Below are 15575 nucleotides of genomic sequence, written 5' to 3'. Positions count from 1 at the left end.
CCTTTTTGTCTTGATCCTATAGTTATATCGAACACCCTTCAAGAAATCTTGCTCGGTGCCACCCACAGCTCTGGCCGCGAGACCCACTGGGCATCAATCAATCAATCAATCAATCAATCAGGCAGACAGTCCAGTCCAGTCCAGTCTATCTCGATCGATCGATCATCCAGTGGATTCCCCACCTTGAAGACAATACTCCGTTTTCATTCGAGCAAGAAAAGAAAAAGACGAAAAAAAAAGAGAGACATGGGACAAGTCTAGTGTTACCGTCTCGCTGGTTTTATTTGCTCCATTAAGCGATCCACACTTGGTAAATTGATGGATGATGCTGGCTCTAGCCGTGGCAACTGGCAAACTTTGCTTCATCCACGGCTGCCCATGCGAGGTAGGCAGCTATAGCCGATGGCTGGCATGGAGGGAGACTCTCCTTTCCTCACAAGATATCGTGTTGAGATACCTACACATGGCAGAAGGAAACGACGAGATGGCACACGAAAAGCCCACAATCCAAAGCGCAAAGTACCTCCATACAATCCTCAAACACCTCCTGACAGAAAATCCCCCAAACTAAGCCTTGGGCTTTCCCTTCCAATCATACGCCAAGGTCACAGTCAATCGCTGATCCCCCTTCTTGACGACGATCTTCCTCGTCTTGTATCGCTGGCCTTTAATCATGGTGAAACCCCAGATCTGCTCGGCAGTCCAGCCTCGTTCTTCGTTGAAGACCCAATTCTGGACGAATCCCTCCCCGTTTGGACCGACTCTCTCGTCGAGCCAACCCTCGGTCAGGTACTGGTCAAGAGGGCCCCCATTCCCGCTCTCACACGTCTTGAGGTCGGAGACCCAGCGGTTGCGGCTCTTCAGGGTGCCGAAAATGTGATCTCGGTGGATGGTCTCGCTCCAGTCTAGGATGCGCAGTTCGCGGGTGCCCTGGATGCCCCCGGTGGCGGTCTGGTCCAGGTCGATGTGCGTGGTGTCCTTGTCGTCGACATACTCCTTGATGGACAAGGTCACGGTCGCGAGCAGGATAATCTTGCGCTTCAACCACGGAACATCCTGGAATTCGAGCATTGGATCGGGATCGTCGGCCAGGCCGCGGTTCTGAAAGTGGTCAGGCATGTCGTGGACAGAGTCTCAAATTGTTGCGTACGTACCAGGACCCAATTCCCGGTCAGGTTTGTAAGGGTGACCTCAGGCGGTGCAGCCATGTTTGATACGAGGGAATCGATTGAGGAGGGAGAAGGAGAAGCGAGTCGGTGCGAGTGGGATAGTTCCAAGCCGTGTCTTTATATACTAATACGTTCTGCTATGACAGTCAAATCCACGTTTTCGCCCTGGCTGGCATTATTATTTCCAAGTTGAGTGGACGATTGCTTTCAGCCGCATCTGTTTGTATCCCTGTGAGGTTAGTGGGGATATTCGGGCCCTAGAATGGAAGGCGTTGCTCAAAATGGAAGGTGTTGCTTCAGTGCGATTCAGCCAGCCCGCCACAAATGTCGAGATGCCCCTCGCGCTAGTTGTGTTACGAGAATAGGCCATCAAATTCATAATGAATCGAGTTACAGCCTAAGATCAGACAACGGTGTCATGCAGGAACCCTGGGAACATAAACCGAAAGTCCATCGCGACGCGATTGTTTCGCTTGGTGGAAGATGAGCTTCGGATTCTTGAGGCAGGGCCGAAAATATCGAACACGACAACAGTGCGTGCTAAGTCCGCATGTTATTGTATTCCCCAGAAGAATTGTCACTCGATAGGCGTGAAGGGATCCCATAAGCGTTGGAGCACAAGCATTCTCGATGATTAAGTGTAAAAGTCTCTCGATGAGACGGCAAGGCGCCCGAACAGGAGAATCGTCCATATCCGCAGTCGTTGTGACAATGATTGTTAATTTCTGCCTGATGGTCTTTGCGGTTTTCAACGGGTCTTAAGAGCCTTTGTACGTTTATAGCGGACATCAGGTTTGGGTCGAAACCGCGTACTGCCCAATATCTCTGGCGGCCATACCTGTTCTTTATTAGCTTTCAGACGCCAATGAGGAGATGGTAGACTTATAAAAAGCAAGTCCCGCTGTCCAAGAACCATGCGAGCATCCAGGGACAGCGGAAATGTCGCTTCTGGAAGCGTCATAAGCATCTGTACCGACATGCAATCTGAGATCGTTGAAGCAAGTACACCAGTTCCCACATGTGATCCGTCACGTCAAGTTCACCGAAAGTCGTCGTTGTCGCCGAGTAAGATTGGTCCATCATGGCCACCAACAGCAAGACGCCAAACAGAGATCTCCACTCAGATTAGGAACAAGTTGGAACTGTGTGACAAACAGCAAGTATTCAGAACAGACAAGCCAAAGCTTTGATCCCCACTCGAGAGAGGTCCCGTCTGCATACTCGATAGTCCTATTCATCTCAAAGGTCCCTTCCCTTCCAAGTCTGATGCTTCCGATACACTGCAGGACTTTCTCGCTTGGACATGTTGATGGCATTGCAGGACGCGTCTTAAACCCAGCGGACTAGACTTCCAAGACTCGTTGCGACAATATCGGACCGTGGATCCATGTGCGAATTGAGACTTGACGACAAGATGGAGGTTGCTTGGTAAGGGCTTTTGTGCGAGAGCCAGAGAGAATATGTTCTCAGGGATGCAGAGTTGAGCCCTCACTATACATCTTCGCGATCATCCCCCCAAATACATCTTGTGGCCCCACGATTTATTCCACGCTCTTTCGCACGCGGTGCACAGATTCCAGCCCAGACGCAACATCCAAGCCCTGTCAAAACAGGAGATGATGCCTCTCTCATGTGTGATACAGTAACCTCGAAGACAAGATTTTAGTTTTCTCCTCTCTGCCTCTTGACGAGACTCATCGAAGGACATTTGCCGTATCTCAGGCCAGGACGCACAAACAACATCTTCAAAAATCGTCCTCTTCTCGCTCGAAAGCGGGGTTCATCATGGACCCAGAGATTCCGGAGAATCAAGGGCCCACTGGGTCGGCGCTCTCCATCTCACCATGCTGAACATGGTGTGGAAGATTAACGCGGTTGATCGGGATCTTCAACAGAAGTACACATCAAGTAGCTGTTGCTGCGATGCGCGCTTGGTGACAGAGCTGACGCAAGATAAGGCGCGGCGAGAACAAGAACAGAGTTGGAAAGGAGTGGCAGCAATGCTGAGTTTGTCGGTTGTGGACATCTTGCGCAGGTCATGCCCATCTGGAACAAACAAAGTGCCGAGTTGAAAGACAGGCTGATTCGGAATCCTTGAAGTCACCTCGAGACCTGGCATCCAGGCAGCATAAAGCCCGGATTCCGGCCAGTGGATCCCATCAGATCTAACAAGAATTCCCAGCAATCTTGTGTGTAGGCCAAAGAACCTTTGTGCTCTGGGCATAGACCTCATGCGCTGATTCCCACAGCTCGACATCTCCGCTCTCTCTTGATCCTTGTCTCACGCCCATGCACACCAAAACATCCCATATATGATCACGTATAGTGTTCAGCGTTGGAATACCGACGCGCGGTCCCTCAGGGACTCTTACCAACGTGACGCATGGCGAAACCGTCTTTCACCGCCCTCTCGGGAGGGCTCTGAACGTCCTGTTCTCTTTTGACCACACTCAATCCGGCCTGCCATTCTTCGCCGGAGCAAATAGTAAGCAGGAGGCGCGCAAATGGAGCTACTCAGAGGCACGACAACTGGACCGCGACACTTGAACCGACAAACATCTTAGGGTTACGTTCCGACACGCATCCACATTGTCACCCAGAATCAATCCGGCTGCTCTTGAGACCATGCCAGGAGGCTCGAGCGGTTGGAAGAAAGGTGACACCGGCTCCAAGAGCTCGACTTGTATCGGGAAACTCGGGGGAGATTGAACTGTATAGAGTGCCCGCGAGGGGCGAGAGGGTAGTGGAAGAAGCGATTGTGACTGGAGGTTGACTCTGTGACGTTGTCCGATTGGGCATGGAATACACGGAGGTTGGCTTCAAGAAAGGTATTTTGGAAGTCATGCAGAAGGAACAGGAGGGGCTCGAAGCTATACACCTGGTCATAGAGAATGATGGCAACAAGACCGACCTGACTGCGTGTTGAACGCAGTTGGCGTTGAAATTGAAATCGAGACCCGCGACGCGCTCTTTCCTATACGGGTTAGTTCCAAATACTCAAGCCTCGGAGTTTCTTTACCCCGCACTTCCGAAAGATGGCATGGTCAGACCAAAACATTCACTTCTACGGTGTCTTGTCCGGGGCATCTCACTTTTTCTCCTATGATAAGCTATCCCAAATTCATATGTAAGATACCTTATATAGTATAGAATACAAGATCACCGGACCTGCCATCGCTGTTACTGCCTTGACCTCCGCCTACTCCACGTCCGCCATCTCGCCTCCCTCTGTCAGTCTTGCTTGTACAAGTAGTCAACTCGAAAATGAAATGCACACTACTGCCACTACGCAGGACACCTTGTTCCACATCTTGGTCAACTTAACTGCAAACTCGAACATCCTTGACGCCATAGTCTATGAGTGTGCTCAGACACTGCTTACTTCCTTGTTGGGAGGGATATACTCGACGTGTTTGGGTGCTTCTTCCTCCGGCATCTTGACCCGCTCATCTTTCTTGTAAATTTGCCGTGGAATGTGCCCAGTTAAGAACTGGTCATAGTCTTTCAAAAACAGGGACGCAATGATTGCGGTTGCTCCGACCGCCACGGCCGCATAATAGACGTAGGCAAAGGCCGTGGAGTAGGCGTCGGCGATAGTTGACGTCAATACAGCTTGTATCCTTGGAGTCATACCCGGAACGGCTGCCAGAGCAGTTGGACTTTGTGCTTCGACGGCTGCGAAGAGTTGGGGGAGTGACGTCTGTGGTAACCCGGCTTGAAGCACTGCCTCTGGCACTGTCGCAGCAATCGCGGCTTTTGATTTCGAGGTGAGAATGGCAATGAAAACTGCCTGAAAGATAGCACCGGACACGGTACGTACAGCCGAAAGGATAGCTGGAGTATCAGGTCAATATTGACGTGGCTGCAAATCCCCATTGGGATGAGTGAGACTAACCATATGCCATGCCAAGGTCCACATCGTCCACATCGAGTTGCACAATGACCGTCAATCCCGAGTCGAGCAGGCCAAGTGGAAAACCCGCTAAGAAGGCGAACGCAATGGCTTCGGATTTTTTGTGTCTGTCGACTTGGGACAGAGCCGCCATGAAAGCAACCGACATGACGGAGAAGAAGAGAAGCTGTCGTCGGATCCGCTTGATCACGTTGATAAAGGGAAATACCAGCACGATACCTGCCCACACTCCCCACCCGACCGCTGTCTGCAGCATGGTTAGAGGTCCAGGATCTCCTGCGTGGCAAGGGCAAAGGGACATACACTCATCCAGGCCGAGTCCTGCCACGTCTTGGTTTCAGCAGCATAGACTGCAACAACCTCTTGACGACTGGTTAGGTGAAGACATCCCATGTCAAGTAGAGTTCGAATTACTCACGTTGTGGCCAGATGAGCTGGAGAGAAAGATACAGTGCTCCCCCTGCCATCGAGATGACATTCAGACAGACAAAACCTCGGACATTTTTGAAGAGCCTCATCTCCACAAAAGGGTTCGGACTCGGACAGTTCGCTTCATAGACCAGGAATATAACCACGATGACGCCTCCCGGAATCAAGAGCCCCAAGACCAGACCTGAGGTCCATGGCTTGGGATTCCCGCCCCAAGAGACGCCGAGCAAGAAAAGAGTTAGACCAACCACGATGAGGAAGAATCCGCCGAAGTCGACACGTTGGAACTCCTGCATCCGAGTTCGGCGAACGCCATGGAGTTGTTGAAAATTGGCTGGATGGTATGCGAAGAGCTGGATCAGAAACGCCGCACCTGTTCAATACGGGTCAGAGCATGCCCTCGACCGAAGACTGCAGGAGAACTGACCTGTAATGATCAAATATATATAGTAGATCCACCTCCAATTCCGTGTCTCGATCAAGGCGCGTCCGACATATGCTGCGAGACCCGTGCAGCAGACAACGGGAATCAGAATGAACGTCATGCCTACGAACTTGTACTTGTGTGGCATGAGTTCTTCGAGCCGTCAGTGTTTCGACATTGTGCGCCTCCGGATGATCAGATCATACCTCCTGAAAACAAAGTCAAAGATGAGTAGACACCTCCCGCCAACCCGATGATAGTCTATGTGATACGATGGTCAGCTCCTCTGTCTTTGAGATCTGCACCAGCGATACTCACATTGGCTCCGATCAAAGCATTCATATTTTTGGCAGTGCATGCTATTATGCCGCCTACGATGGACGCGGCCCCAGCAACAAGGACAAAGTATCGTCGCCCGAATTTGTCCGAAAGACGGCCTGTAAGCATGATCCCAATTGAACAACACATGGTCCAAACGATGGCGAAAAGGCTAGTATTGGGGCTGGGGCCTATGATGAAACCCCAAGAGTGAGAAACCTGAAAGACAACAAAGACCATCGGAAGCTTCTGGCCGCTTACCAATATCCGCATTGATGAAGGTTACAACAGAGGCTGGGACCGCAAAGCCGAAATATGTCGACACGACGACCAAAGACATCGAAATCATGGTCAAGATGTAATTGGGGGAGATGAAGTATTGTTGCGGCATTTTCCCGGCCGCCTCTGCCAGTCTTTGTGAGTACATATGATCCTCCTCTCGACCCTGTTCTGTGTGATTCCGTTTCTCGAATTCCAAAGAGTGGCGTGGAGTGTGCATGGCGGCCTGCTCGATGCCCTCGTCAGGGTTGTGTCCGTCAGCTGGGGCAATGTGTTGCATTGTTGGCCCCGGTGGTTGAGCGGAAGGGCGCGACATGGTGTTTGAATCCGCAAAAGAGCTCATGTGCTCGCCGGTGACGAAAGAGGTATGTGCACGTAGCCCTCGTCGTGCTTTTCCAACTATATACCCTCACTCCCTGCTGGCCATTTCCTGCCAAAGCCTATGTGCGCACTTGTGGATCTCCCATGTATTATCCCCATGGGGAATGGAAATAGATCCCCACAAGATGATTGGATCTTGACCAAGGGATCCATGACAAAGGCCTCTTTTGGGAAGAGCGCCAATCATTGGGTTGCAGGGTCAGCGCTGGACTCGAAGGTTGATTATGAACAAAGCTCTTTGTCAGGCTCCCGCTTCACGATGCTCTCAAACTCTTCGGATTGAGGCAATGCAGAGAGCCGGTTCTTGTGGCGAGATACTTTTCTCTATCGCAGCCTCTTGTGGAGATAGCAATGCTTTGCAGTACTACGCCAGACCGGATGAGCAGATTTGGTATGAATTTCCGACTGATTCAGCACTTCCAGAACTTTGTGAGCAGGGTCTTATGACTATCGATGTTGAACGCTGTCGGGGCCATGTACACGAGCCGTTCATTCGATCGAAGAACGATCCGATACATTTTTCCAAGGCATGCCGAACCAAATTGTGCAAAGACCTCCATCCCAGGATTTCGGATACGCTACGATTCTGCATGTGCTACCGCGAAAGTACGATATCTCAGGGATATCCACCGTTAACTGCCAGAACCTGTCCAGTGACAAATGAAGCTGTCTCTCCCAGCAAGAAGATTACCGCATCCGCAATCTCCTCAGGGGTACCTTCTCTTTTCATAGGGACCATTGCAAGGGCATGCGCTTCTAGCAACTTGCCTCCATCGGGAGCCGTTTCTCGAGCACGCGCCAACACAGATCGAGTGAGTGGCGTATCAGTGCCCCCCGGAGCGACCAGATTGACCCGTACACCAAGGGGAGCGAAGTCTTCGGCCCAGGTCCTGGTCAGTCCAAGAACGGCGTGTTTGCTGGCGCAATAGGCCCCTAGAGTAGGAAACCCCTTCAACGTGGCACTTGAGCCAATGTTCACGATACTTGCTCGTCCAGGTTTTGCCGCCCCGACGCCTTCTTTTTCGATTCGTCGTAGGAGTTCGGTCGAACAGTTCCACGTTCCATCCTGGTTGACTCCAATAATCCTCTTGTACGTCTCGTCGCTTTCAATGCGGATCCCACTCGATGGACAGATCCCAGCGGAGTTCACCAGACCATATAGATCGGGGCTGCGACTGAAAATTTTGACAAACGCCTCGTGGACCGCTGTTCTGGAGGACACATCCACAGAGCCGTAGAAATACAATTTGTTGCCGTTGTTAGACTCCGCCAGCTGTGGAGGAGGGCAAGGAGCAAGATCGATGACATGAACCGTCGCCCCCTTCTGAAGCAGTTGTAAAGCCGTGGCCAGTCCTATTCCACTCCCTCCCCCTGTGATCACAAACGCACTGGACGCAAATGACGCCGCCATTAGAGATTGAATCACCCAGAGAGAGAGAAAGCGCGCGACAAAGGGTGGGTTGGATCCATGTTGATGTATAGATCTCCAGTTCAGCCTTCATGGGCATGCCGCTTGCCTTGGGTCGACTGGGCCCTCCACTTTCTCGTCTGATCCGCATGAATGATGACACAAATTATCATGACAAAACTGCTCTCAAGGCCCCCTCGACATTATAGGGTCGGCGGCGGGCAACAAGCCAACTTAGCAGGACATGCGCGCTCGTATAACGAGATTATTTTCCTGTTGCCTAATCGCTTAGGATTGGAGTCTCCATTATATCCTCACCGTAACGTGATTTTGTTCTTTCGTGGCTTTGTGGTTGGAACACCATTCGAACCTTTGCATCCATCCAGGACCTCTAAAGCAGCCAGGTCCGGCAAGACTTTGGACACGTCGTCGTCCAGTTCAATCAGGCCCTTCTCGACCGTTTGGAGCGATGCCACTGTGCACAACAGTTTAGACTGTGAACCCAACCAGAAGACTGTCATTTGGAGATCGGGGAGAAGTTTGGGGTTTCCCTGCAATGGAACGCTTGGCTCCTCCGCTTTTGTTTTCAGATAACAAAGGGAATACTGACAAACATCCTGCACCACTAGGCTCTGGGCGAGGCGAAGGGAAATGCACTTCTTCTCCTCGATTTTTCTGGGGAGGGGGAGGCCGCGCAGATCTTGACAAGCTTATCAGTCCGAATCATCATTCTTAAGACCCTTTTTCAGCCGTGTTTCTCGTCTTCACTGTAGCTGTATCTGCGGCTGCGTCGGAAATCATGAAAGCATATCAGTTCGAGACAGTCGAGGAGGGACTTTGTCTGAAGGACGTCCCAGTACCCAAACCTCCCCTGGGTGAAGTCCTCATTGTAGTTGAAGCAGCCGGTATCTGTCACTCAGATGGCCATGCGCTGAAAGGTCAGGGTGACTGGCTAGGCAAGCTCCCTATCACGCTCGGCCATGAGGCAGCAGGCACGGTTGCCGAGTTGGGGCCGGGAGTGACGGACTTCAAGATTGGAGACCGCGTCGGTGTTGCACTTCTCCCTACAGACTCTGGGGACTGGAGCCATATCATTGGAGTCGGGAGAGACGGAAGCTACGCCGAGAAAGCTCTCATTCCTGCACACAGCCTTGTTCACCTCCCGGAGAAAGTCTCTTTTCCGGCGGCTGCAGTGGCCAACGACTCGATTTCGACGGCTTACCACGCCATCGTGGCTGAAGCCAAGGTCACTGCGTCGACAACTGTGGCCATCGTTGGTCTGGGAGGACTGGGGCTCAATGCAGTCCGTATCGCTTCCCTGCAAGGGGCCACGATTTATGGAGTGGACATTGACGAGAAGAAATTCGGCGACGCGAGCTCTCTGGGGGCCACAGCGTGCTATCAGAGATTGGCTGATATTCCCAGCGATATCGTTCTCGATGTGGTGGTCGATTTCGCCGGCGTGGGTGTCACCACACAGGACGCCATGCTGCGAGTCAAGCCTAGCGGAACTGTGGTCATGGTTGGGCTGGGAGTAGCAAGTTTTGAACTGTCCACACATGTCCTTCTCCTGCGCAACATCACTCTCCGTGGATCTCGAGGCGCAACCAAAGACGAATATGTTGAAGTCCTCAGGCTAATCGCAGCTGGCGAGATTGTTCCTAAGTTGGAGGAGGTCCCATTCTCGGACGTTCCGGCGGGCTTGCAAAGACTCGAGCAGCTCGGCGTGGTGGGAAGATTGTTCACTCGGCCAAATGCTTAGACAGGTTGCAAAGTACGAGACCGGGTATTTCTACAGATAACAGCCCCAATCCGGAATTTGTGTTGGCTATCTTTTTGCTATCTGAGGTAAACATGAATGAGTTTCATTGTCACGGCGGGGTTTCTCCTGGATCGATACTCTTGTCGCTAAGGCTGTTAGAAGAGAAGGCCTGCACGGGATCAAAGTTGATTGATGTATGTAGTCTATGATACATCTGTCTATGGAGCTTTGTAGGAGCTCATGAGGTTGTACTTAGTCGTGGCCTTGCATGCTGATTCAATATTCCAAGCCTCTGCTTCATTATTCCGGATATATGGGATCGGTGGGTCTTTGGAATTACGCAGATACCCCCTCACAACCGAGGCCCTCCCACTTGGGATCAGCAAGTATGTACCTCGTACCGAGTCCCCCACAGGACAAGGCTAAATTCTGGGGAAAATTGCGGGGTCCCCCCACAACAGCCGCCGTCTACTGAGGCTCTTTGTCATAATTTCCTTGGTCACCGCCTGCCTACATATCTATTGACCTCAGACCTTAACAACAATAATAAGAGTAATACTCATTGCGGCAGCAGTCGAGATTGCAGTGATTTCCGACTTGTGAGTGGCCGACCCAACGATGGTCAAGGGAAAAACCTCGTCGCGAGGTGGGAAGCATGCGTCCGCTGGGCCAGCTCCAAAGCATGCACAGTCTCAGGAAGAGGCAATCAGGAGGTGAGTCCAAAAGTGCCCCAATGAGGTGGCTCTGAGCCTCGCTTCTCACTGGCCCAGACGACGCAATCGACTATCACAGCGCTCATTCCGCGAGCGACGACATGCCTACATCAGCGAGCTCGAAGAAACATCGCGAAGAGCCTCTCAGTCGGAAAGTGATCGCAACAAAGCTCTCAACAATGAGAATGTGGAGCTTCGGAACGCTTACCTGAAGCTACGCACGAAACTGTTCGGAGTCATCTGTACGCTTCAGGAGATTGGCGAAGAAGCTGGCAAACGCTTGAATCTCACCCCCAGTTTGACCACCGCTGGATCCGAAGACGCCGACAGCCATCTCAATGGGGCAGACCTTCTTGGTAAGCTCAACGCTGTCGCGCTTGAACAATCTTCTGCTCTGACACCCGCGCCTTGCTTGCTATCCATCCACAACTGTTGCCTCTTTGCTGATGAAGGAATCTAAGGAGATGAGCGTGATGGAGATGGAATCATGCTTCCATCTACAGATATACCGCCAACGGATGAACCCGCTTCTTGTGGTAGAACCCCCAGCACTCGTAGCTCATCATACCCTGTCGAGTTGTCGGATGCCCCGGAGCAAGAAAGCTTGGGCAATTCTTTCAAGGAATCAAACGCTCAAGAATCATCAAATGGCACGACCATGGCCCAGACAGCGCCTCCGAATCTAGCCTTTCACGAGAGCTCTGAAATTTTCACAGACCCAGTTGTGGCCAGCGCCGTGGATCTGATGGACATGTCACACGCCATTATGGATGCTCAAGACAGCTACCAGGAACAGCACCATGATCAGGACCATACAGCCGCCGACTCCGAAGCACGACTTGGAGCATCCGTCTATTCAAACGGAAATTTCGGGGACATTGCTGACGGAAATGGATTGCTTACTCGAATGACACCAGGTCATCAAAGCCAGCTTAAGACAGCTCCTACGTGGCAGACTACCGCGTCTCTGTACAGTGCCAACTCGGCACCATACAACTGGTGGCATACTCCGGCTCCACAGTCGATTCCACTGGCATCACAACTTGTAGAGTCTTTCCAACAACAGAGGCCCTACGGATCGCTGTTCTTGGAGCATATGGACATATTGGAAGCTCTGATCCGCCAGAGGATCGAGCAATTGGAAGGCTCTGGATCTGCCGATATGTCAGTACATCAGCCGCTACATCTGACTCCTTCTCAAACATCCGTTTAACCCTTGACTTATAGGACTTCCGGAGTGGTATCTACTGCGGTCATTCTCTTCCATGACTACGCCTGGCAAGGGACAGCCAGGTTCTGGGGAAGCTCACAAGCCCGCAGCATCCTTGAATCCGTCCTGGCATGGCGCTGTATGCCTAACAGTGTCACACTGGCAAATTTGCCACTGGCTTGGAGACCGACTCCCTTACAGCTCTACATACCTCACTCTTGTGTCATCGACTGGTTCCCGCATCCCGGCCTTCGAGACGCCCTGATCTTACACTACAACAACAGCCCCATCCTTGATCAGCTTTTCTGGGATTGCATGGACTGTTGGGTGGTGACAGTGGAAGATATCGCAACAATACTTACCGACGTTGACCATGGACCTGGTCTCATTGGCGTTTGGAATGTGAGTATGAACTCGACTTCAACGCTCAAGTTTATTTTTTGCGCCTATCTCTCTTTGTCATTGATATGCCTTGCTGAATGATATTTCAATCAGATTGTCGAGGCCATGGACGGGTCTCGTTCGTTTCGACCGCCCGACGTCACCACCACATCGCCTCTATATTCATGGCAACAAGGAGCCTTTCCAGCTTCGACACAACCTTCTGCGCGAATGGCTCACGTCAATTCAACCACACCCAGCGGTAGCGAGAACAGCGACGACCGTTCTCATGATCCCGCCGACAGCAACATGAGAAAGCCCCTTTCGAGAGAAGGGATCGAGTGGGTGCCTATGCCTCTCGACGTCATTCTCAGTCGCAAAGACCTCGCCAGAGATTTGTTCTATCACCTGAATGTACGTAACCCCTGCATATGATCGAGCAAGCAACCACCTTTGGGGGTCTCCACATGTTTTTACTGACACCATTACAGATGCACGACACGATCTCGAATTGGTTGTTTGATCCCCATCTCTTCGAAAGTTACCCGGAACTAAAGTATCCGGGGTATGAAACCCTGGTGGCGAAAGGCAGGTCCTTTCGCCGGCCCGCACAGAAAATCGGACCCACGAAAATGAGCAGCTGGACCATCAATCTTTATCAGAAAGCACTTCTAGGACGTACAGGTCAACTAAAGATCTGATCTTGGGGGGGGGACCCCTGTTGAGCAAAGCCTGCGGCCGGCAGTGCTAGACACGCAGGAGAAGTTCAATGACTTGTATAGTGTTGGATACTTGATATCCGTATGCGAAAGCGCTTCGCTGTCCGCAATGAGAATTTTTGAAAAAGGCCTTTGGCAATCACTGTTCTTTTGGGACTCTCTAGGTTTAAGGGATGACATGCCAGGATTTCCTTTCCACTATAATTCGACGTCTTGGGTGCCATTAAACCCGTTTGTATGAGACCCATGACCCAGGATCTCCAGGGGGATCTCAACTGGAACAGGAGTATCCAGATACTCCTCAGTAGTACCTTTCATATCGATTTGTCTTTGGCTGAGGCCGTTTCCGAACCATCGGAGCGAGTTGCCCCTCGATTCAGGCCCATGCTCATATTCATAGTCCTCCCACCGGGGGTTCCTGAATACGAACGCGCCGTGGATGAGGCTACCGGGCCAGATGGCCAGGAGTCTTCCGCTTTTGTGTTTCCACCAGGCGTTGCACTAGTCAGGTCAGTCGACGCAGTTCCGTGGAGAACTTGGCAGAATGCAAGGAAACTTGATTCTACCTTTTCAACATAGATTGTTTTGGCAAAGTAAGAATCAACAATGTCGGCCCAGTCACGCATGGCTCGATCTCTAAAATCATTTCATCGGTTAACATCCACGCCCACCCCCTTGGTTGAGGGGATAAATCTGATTCTTCACTCACGTAGGCATCATGCTCTTGATGTATTCTCTTTGGATTTTCTGAATGACCTGCGTCATGTAACGACATTGAAGTTCGAGAAACGGCACCGTGGAACCAAGTCCGGGTCCCCCGTTGGGTCCCAGGAAGACATAGAAGTTCGGCATGAGGCGCGGGGCCATGGAAAGATAGGCCTCTGGCATCTCATCCCAGATATCCTGCAGATTGACCCCGTATTTTCCGTGGACGGGAAAGTGTTGCTTATACACTCTGCACACACACGTTAGCACAGGCGAGCATTCAAAACGGGATTCCCATCTATGGGTTGTATACCCGTCAAATCCAGTAGCACATATTATCACGTCCACATCTCGACGTACTCCATCTTCGGTTTCGATCCCATTATCGTAGACCGTTCTGACCTTTGTCGGAATGAAATTCACGTTGTCCTCGACCAAGGCTTCCAGATACTGGGAATCAAACGATAAGCCTTGTAGCCTCACCGGCATTGAATACACCAGATTTGCACCTACACCAGGGCCGGGAGTGATCCTGCGACAGCCAACAGGATAATCTGGGACAAGGGCCTCAAACACCTCGGGCTTCTTACTGAGCTTTTCCTTCATGTGAGCTCTGCACATATCGGCAAACATCTTCGCCCCCGGAGTACCTTTATACAAGGCTTCGACTGGACGGTTGAGTAAATCCTCGACGTAGCGACGGTATTGTCTGTAGACCTCGGGGTCATTTTTGAACCGCTCGAGATCTGCGGCCGGTGTTCTCGCTGCGCAACAAACAATCAGCCGTGACCTCGTATGATCGCGGGCGTTGGATTCCATGGGGCACCTACGATCTCCGTTTCGTGCTTCCAGTCCCTCGCCTCCGATGCCAGCAGGGGGTATCCAGAGCTTGCCCCTCACATAATGATCTACTGCCGCTGCGTGGCGGCGAATCTGAGGCAGCATCTGAATGCCGCTGGAGCCTGCTCCGATCAAGGCAACGCGCTTTCCCGAGACATCGAGGTCCTCAGGGTATGCCGCCGAGTGGACAAGTTTCCCCTTGAAGTCGTGCAGACCACAGATTTCGGGCCATTTCCACGCATTGAGAATTCCGACTGCTGAACAGACGACGTCGGCTGTGTCTGTGATGGTCTTTGGAAAGTGGAAGAGTTAATAAAAGCCTTGGGCACGCATTGTGAGCCTCCCCCGATGTTCTTACCTCTCCAGTGACCATATTTTTTACCTCAATAGCCCACTTGCCTGTCTCGTCGTTCCACGATGCCTTTTCGACCTTGTGATTGAATTTCATGTATTTCTCGGCCTTGTATTTGGTATTCACATGCTTCAGATACTTGTGAATCTCAGGTCCAGTCGCATAGAAACTGCTCCATTGCGTATTTTCCTCAAAGGTAAATTGATAGGTGTGGGAAGGAATATCACACGCGAGGCCCGGATAGCTATCGAGTCAAGTTAGTCCTCATCACTCATAACCAGCGTTACAGATATTGACGGTACCGGTTTTCGAACCAGGTGCCACCAACATCGGCGTTCTTCTCGTAGATGACCAGCTCCAGGTTCTGAATGGATCGTGGGAATAGAATGCCCGCCGTCATGCCTGACATGCCTGCCCCAATCACAATCACCTTTATGGGTCTGAGAACATCGATTGCTTTGTTGGCGGGATCACCGTCAGTTGGCGTATCCCAAACAGCCACATTGGCCATGTCCTTCTTCAAACGAAACATCCTGACTATGCGTATGTTTGATCCTTCCAGGTACAAGAGA

The 15575-nt window shown here is 51.5% G+C and overlaps 6 protein-coding genes across 6 annotated transcripts; 2 read left to right on the top strand and 4 right to left on the bottom strand.

Moving 5' to 3' along the window:
* Window positions 1–567: 567 nt before the first annotated feature.
* On the bottom strand, window positions 568–1208 carry AYO20_00247 (hypothetical protein; the record flags this gene model as incomplete). The annotated part of the gene is made up of 2 exons (XM_022638558.1): window positions 568–1101; window positions 1155–1208. 2 exons carry the CDS (start codon window positions 1206–1208, stop codon window positions 568–570), a joined length of 588 nt encoding a protein of 195 aa, XP_022505523.1.
* Window positions 1209–4536: 3328 nt separating this feature from the next.
* AYO20_00246 (hypothetical protein) lies at window positions 4537–6848 on the bottom strand (the record flags this gene model as incomplete). The annotated part of the gene is made up of 8 exons (XM_022638557.1): window positions 4537–5003; window positions 5065–5329; window positions 5386–5444; window positions 5501–5884; window positions 5939–6088; window positions 6142–6196; window positions 6254–6372; window positions 6515–6848. 8 exons carry the CDS (start codon window positions 6846–6848, stop codon window positions 4537–4539), a joined length of 1833 nt encoding a protein of 610 aa, XP_022505522.1.
* Window positions 6849–7529: 681 nt separating this feature from the next.
* Window positions 7530–8324, bottom strand: AYO20_00245 (hypothetical protein; the record flags this gene model as incomplete). The annotated part of the gene is made up of 1 exon (XM_022638556.1): window positions 7530–8324. The coding sequence occupies one exon, from the start codon at window positions 8322–8324 to the stop codon at window positions 7530–7532; it is 795 nt and encodes a 264-aa protein (XP_022505521.1).
* A 796-nt stretch (window positions 8325–9120) lies between these two features.
* Window positions 9121–10083, top strand: AYO20_00244 (hypothetical protein; the record flags this gene model as incomplete). The annotated part of the gene is made up of 1 exon (XM_022638555.1): window positions 9121–10083. The coding sequence occupies one exon, from the start codon at window positions 9121–9123 to the stop codon at window positions 10081–10083; it is 963 nt and encodes a 320-aa protein (XP_022505520.1).
* A 618-nt stretch (window positions 10084–10701) lies between these two features.
* On the top strand, window positions 10702–13088 carry AYO20_00243 (DNA damage response protein; the record flags this gene model as incomplete). The annotated part of the gene is made up of 6 exons (XM_022638554.1): window positions 10702–10796; window positions 10854–11152; window positions 11258–11960; window positions 12024–12408; window positions 12502–12801; window positions 12879–13088. 6 exons carry the CDS (start codon window positions 10702–10704, stop codon window positions 13086–13088), a joined length of 1992 nt encoding a protein of 663 aa, XP_022505519.1.
* A 216-nt stretch (window positions 13089–13304) lies between these two features.
* AYO20_00242 (hypothetical protein) lies at window positions 13305–15535 on the bottom strand (the record flags this gene model as incomplete). The annotated part of the gene is made up of 7 exons (XM_022638553.1): window positions 13305–13607; window positions 13673–13742; window positions 13816–14061; window positions 14125–14575; window positions 14642–14942; window positions 15010–15247; window positions 15306–15535. The coding sequence occupies 7 exons, from the start codon at window positions 15533–15535 to the stop codon at window positions 13305–13307; spliced, it is 1839 nt and encodes a 612-aa protein (XP_022505518.1).
* Between the last annotated feature and the right edge of the window lie 40 nt (window positions 15536–15575).

This window comes from Fonsecaea nubica (assembly GCF_001646965.1).
Source record: "Fonsecaea nubica strain CBS 269.64 chromosome Unknown Scaff1, whole genome shotgun sequence".
In the NCBI taxonomy this organism is placed as follows: Eukaryota; Fungi; Ascomycota; class Eurotiomycetes; order Chaetothyriales; family Herpotrichiellaceae; genus Fonsecaea; species Fonsecaea nubica.
Note: the sequence above shows the minus strand (reverse complement) of the source record. Positions and strands in the feature narration are given on the sequence as shown.